Source organism: Cibotium barometz, chromosome 11 (genome assembly GCF_041138505.1).
Source record: "Cibotium barometz isolate CiBa-2024 chromosome 11, ASM4113850v1, whole genome shotgun sequence".
Taxonomy (NCBI): domain Eukaryota; kingdom Viridiplantae; phylum Streptophyta; class Polypodiopsida; order Cyatheales; family Cibotiaceae; genus Cibotium; species Cibotium barometz.
In genome coordinates, this window is record NC_141056.1 from 9,598,258 (window position 1) to 9,603,047 (window position 4,790).

The window sequence follows — 4,790 nt, forward strand, 5'->3', positions numbered from 1 at the left end:
GAATGACACATGGCAGGTTATTTGAAAACTCTAAAATGCACGTATAACATAAGCAAAGGTGCAAATGCAAAGAGTCCATGTCTATATTGCATGTCAAGTACCAAGACTTTAGATCGTGTACTATGGAACAAAGCTCTTGATAGGCATTTAAAAGATAAAAATTTCAAAGCAGTGCTTGATATTCCTCTATCCAGAGTGCACATATGCACATTGCATACACTATGTAGAATTGTAGAAAAGCTGGTGTATTTGTACATATGCTTTGCATGGACGTTAAAGCCTACAAAAGAATCTTCAAAAGCAATCAAAGAAATAGAAAAATTAATCAAAGCAATCAAATCATTGATCGCCCCCTCGCCCAAAGAGAGCTTCAACCTAGGTAAATAATTCCAGGTTACGTAAATCAAACAGAAGTCAAGGACAGGACCGGAGTTAAGGCTCTGAGGCTAGAGGACCTAGAGGACAAGATTCTTATCCTAATTTACCATCATTGTGTACCTTAAACAGCTTGGAAGGTGCGCTAGAGAAAGCTTGAAGGCAACTTTCACCTCCTGAAGCTCACGAACGATATTAATTAAAATCATATTAAATGTAAATCTTAAATAAAGGATGTGTGTGTGTGTGTGTGTGTGTGTGTGTTTTTGCCCATTTTATCAAATTCAGCAGTTTAAAGCTCGAAGACAGTATGCCCGAATGCCGCAAAACTTGTACATGTGTTAATGTGGCAGAGCACTATCCACGAGTACACCAGAATTGGATTGCTTGCAAGCCAATCTGACTTAAAGTCAGACGCCTGTCCCTTACCCTTGCAGTATTATACACCAACTGAACATGAATCATTCCAACAACAGGACTAAGCACAACTCAGAACCATCTTAAATTCAAGTCCTAGAACTCAGTCAATTAAACCACACAATCTCACAAAGGAGTAATGGAATGTATACCTTAACATCAAGAACCAACAGTCCACCAGAGCCAGCAGCCCTACCTAGACACAGTGAAGGCTGCCATTTGGGCCATTTTGACACAAATCTAAGCTATCCAGCCTTCAAAAGAATGACCTACACCTTCCACCCTTCCAGACTAATTCAAATCTCCCAGAATTTCTTAGCGCTCTTAGGCATTTCCAAAAGTTGATAACCTGCTAAGAACATAATATTTATACAACAAAGAAAAACTACGAGATAAAGACAAAACTGGCCTACAATTTGCTGTGCACTACACTAGTTGAACATATGAAACACAGAAACTGCCACGTCTTCATAGGGTATTTCCAGCAATACATTTGTGCAGTACCCTTTCAATGTCTTTTAGAGGGCCGAACTCCTGTCTTGCTGACATATACCATTACACAGCGGGCAGTTTAAAGAAAGTTCCTGCATTGGCGAGAAAATCCAGTAGCATCAACAAATCACCATCTGTTCAATGCATGTGAAACACATGTCCCACATGATTTGTAAAGAGATCTCATGAGGATGATAATAGTAAATACCTGAACCTGGCGTTGAAGAAGCTTCACATATTCTACAACCTCATCGAGCATCTCAGCAGTGTTTGCTTGCTGCAGAGAGCCAATGTGGTAGTAAAGTAAGCCAAGTCTTACTGCTTCTATACCTTAAGAGTACACAATTCTGGGAAAGCACCTAGTTTGTGGTCAAACCCTCCACTTATAAGATGTGCATATAGTAGAGCTCATTAGGGAATATGAGTTCCTTGTTTGAAACCCAACAGAAGGTGCTACAGAATCAGTCACATATACAATAAGCGCAAGCAAACACAAGGAATGAGGAAAGGCATGAGAAATGGAAACACAACAAGCGGCACGCGCATGAATGCACACACACCCACCCACAGAGATTCTCTTACCTTGTCCAAATTAGGTACAAGGTCTTGTAATTTTTTCATACGCTCACTTATCTTTGTTCGCCTTACCTGTATTCAATCATGCCATATTAATCACAGAAATGAAAAGCTAATTTTCTTAGACAGAGTTTGCCGAAGCTTTACCCATATCTTCACAAATCTGGCAAACTCACCCGTTCTGCAATACTTCGTGGATGAGTGGCACAACCTCTCTTTGCCCGAGCCTTAAAAAGTACTGAATCCACTGCAGACCCCTCTAAACTGTCAAAACTCCCTGGGGTTGGGTTTGACGGCACAATAAAATGGTTCAACGGAGAAGTGCTGAGATCTGGGGGACTCCTTTGCTGCAAGCGTGGAAAACGGTTCTTCTTAAGGCAACAGGCATACAGCCCTTCCACAACCAACTCCATTATGTAGAGCAAAGTGCTACGCAGAAGATGGTGACCCCTACCATATGAAACTTCATCCACAATTAAAACTAGTTAAAAGACAAACTTAAACACCCTTGTAGGGGAAGTTGTTGTTACCAAGTCCTTCAGCATCTTGACTTCAAACCCTCTTCCTCTTTTCCTTTGACCCAAAGCATCAAGATGCTGCATTGCCAAGTCTGCAGTAGTGTCATCCCAACCTCCCATCGCATGGCAATTCGTAGAAACTAACCTTCTTTTGTCAAATGTTCCCTCAACGGAAGAGCTCCCAGATGAAGAGGACAAGGCCATCTTCTCATGGGCCATGGAAATCTCTTCAAGGGTTATCTGTGATAACAGACCTGCAGGAGAGCTGCTCTGTCGCAGTAGAACATTCGGTCTCCTTGGTGACGGCAAGTCATTAACCTTGCCAGTGCTCTTAGCCTCAGTGAGGGAACTACCTAATGCTGGTCGGGTGAATGGCAAAATGCTCTCCTCCCCAAATTTCTCTCCTGGCTTACTGTGAACTGTGTGATGCTGCCTGCCCCAGCCACTTCCCCGCTTCAACATGGGCCTCTCGCTGGTTTCTTCCATGACCAGCCTTGAAAGAAAACCAGCAGGCGAACTGCTGTGCCTGATAAGGCCAGACTTAGATTGTGGCAGCAAATTGAAGTGTGAATCCGAAGTGGGTACAGAGTTGCAGGAGCTACTGTCTGTTAGGTTTTGATGGCTTGACTGTGCAGCTTGCTGGGCGCTGCTGCCCGAAGTTAGGGATACCTGAGGGCAACAGTATTTATCTACTGCCTCCTCCACTGCATGCTCAGAAATAGCAGAGAGGGGACTCTGGGTGAGGTGTTCTTGAAAACTATTACCACTTCCCATGTAATGAGGATGTTGAGCATTCATTCTGCCATGGTTAAGATATGGGTCCTCCTTGTTGACATCCATGGTGAAGACTGCTTGAGATTTCTCAGCTTGCTGAGATGCCCTTGTATCCAGAAGGGAGGAGAAGGACCCTATCCCATCATTGAGAAGGCTTACAAACTCGGAATCCTCACTGTCAGGGAAGAAGTCATCATCGAGAAGACCTGCAAGCACTGAGCTTGGGGCTGAATGGTACCTCATCAAACCACCGGATAGCTGCATATTATCAGCCTTTGGAGCTGCAAAAACACAGGAAGACCCAAGAAGATTTGTCTGGAAAGTGCCCGCACTGGTGTCCATGGTAACTCGCTGTACTTCACATGCAGTGATGCAGGTATGTGTAGTATCATGTACTAGTTGGACTTTGCTGCAGACATCCTTGGTTCTCACAGGACACTACACAGAAGGATAGGAAGCCTCACACCTACAGACCAATGCTGGTAACATGCACGTGCAAGAAAGCATAGGTAATGTGAGAAGAGAAGAGTTCACTCATCCGCACGGGGGCTTGAAGGGGCGTTAGAGAAGACGTGAGCTGGCATTCCTCGTTATCAGGTCAAAATAGCCTGTTTCTAACCCGTGAAAGAAAGGATAACCTTCAAGCTCAACCGGTTTTGGTTAATCGGCTAAATTTAAAAAATCTGAATCTTCAAAATCAAGGCTAGGCAAAATTACAACCGTTTTTTCTGAATTGGAGCAGGAAAGGTTTTTTTCTGACACGGGGGGCCGGCCGTGTATCGCAGATAGGGCTAGGACTCAGGTTCTGGAGAAACAGCAGCTTGGCCCTAACTTCTGCAGTTGTTGAAAGTTGAAAAGGAACCTATGGTCATGACTCATGACTCGTGTCACTATTGATCATGATTCATGCCAGGACTCAGGAGGCCCTTGGCCCTGGGCCTTGACCTCACATGCATGATGATCTCAGCCTTCAGGACCTATGGGACCATAGCCTATAGGTTATATTATATAAGCATGTCATATGCATGATGGATGTACTTAGTGGACCCATGGGCCATGGGGAGCAGGGATGGTGGACCATGGCCATTGAGTAGCAAAGGCAGGGAGGGGCCAGGGCAGCAGCAGCTACCGTCTACCAGGAGGAGCGACACCTAGGACTCCGCACAGTGCACAGTAAAGGAAAACTGGAAAAGGAAGCGAAAGGGTAGTTCAGACTTTACCTTAAATTACCTGCTGTTTGGATCCTTGGAAATGTCTGGTGGGCAGGGCACTTTCACCATCTGCAGCCTGCGTGCATCATGTGCTTTGAATTCCATGGAAACTTGAAAGCAGGTGCGAAAAGCAAACAAATTATCCTGTTCATCTGACAGAGATTTCGTGGGCGCCCGGGCCCCGTCCACGAAGGAGGAATTTGAAGGCGCCCAAAACCCATCGGGATCCAGATTCCAGATCACAGCTTCCGACTCAGAGTTTAGAGAATTCATCGACAAATCTTTAAGCTCTGACTCCTGAACAAATTTTAGGTTTTCCGCTTTTCTTTGCCCAGAGGGCCCAGGCCCAGGTGTGTATTTTGTGGCCGCTTCAATCTTCCAGATTCCTCTGCGCCCCATTCTGATTTTGATCTTTCCCCTCTGCTAC

At 44.8% G+C, this 4,790-nt stretch overlaps 1 protein-coding gene across 6 annotated transcripts; it reads right to left on the reverse strand.

The window, feature by feature from the left end:
* Window positions 1-929: 929 nt before the first annotated feature.
* On the reverse strand, window positions 930-4,528 carry LOC147633730 (transcription factor bHLH122-like). Of its 6 annotated transcripts, XM_086804751.1 has the most exons (6): window positions 4,373-4,528; window positions 2,391-3,433; window positions 2,037-2,207; window positions 1,867-1,932; window positions 1,493-1,561; window positions 930-1,376 (listed from the first exon to the last, which is right to left on the reverse strand). In XM_086804751.1, the coding sequence occupies exons 2-6, from the start codon at window positions 3,414-3,416 to the stop codon at window positions 1,311-1,313; spliced, it is 1,398 nt and encodes a 465-aa protein (XP_086660877.1). In that variant the 5' UTR covers window positions 3,417-3,433; window positions 4,373-4,528; the 3' UTR covers window positions 930-1,310. The 6 variants fall into 6 exon arrangements, 4 of the variants coding, with proteins under 4 accessions (XP_086660877.1, XP_086660876.1, XP_086660879.1 ...); XR_015266904.1 differs by lacking the exon at window positions 4,373-4,528 and having other exon boundaries at window positions 1,493-1,631; window positions 2,391-4,366; XR_015266903.1 differs by lacking the exon at window positions 4,373-4,528 and having other exon boundaries at window positions 1,493-1,643; window positions 2,391-4,366.
* Window positions 4,529-4,790: the final 262 nt, after the last annotated feature.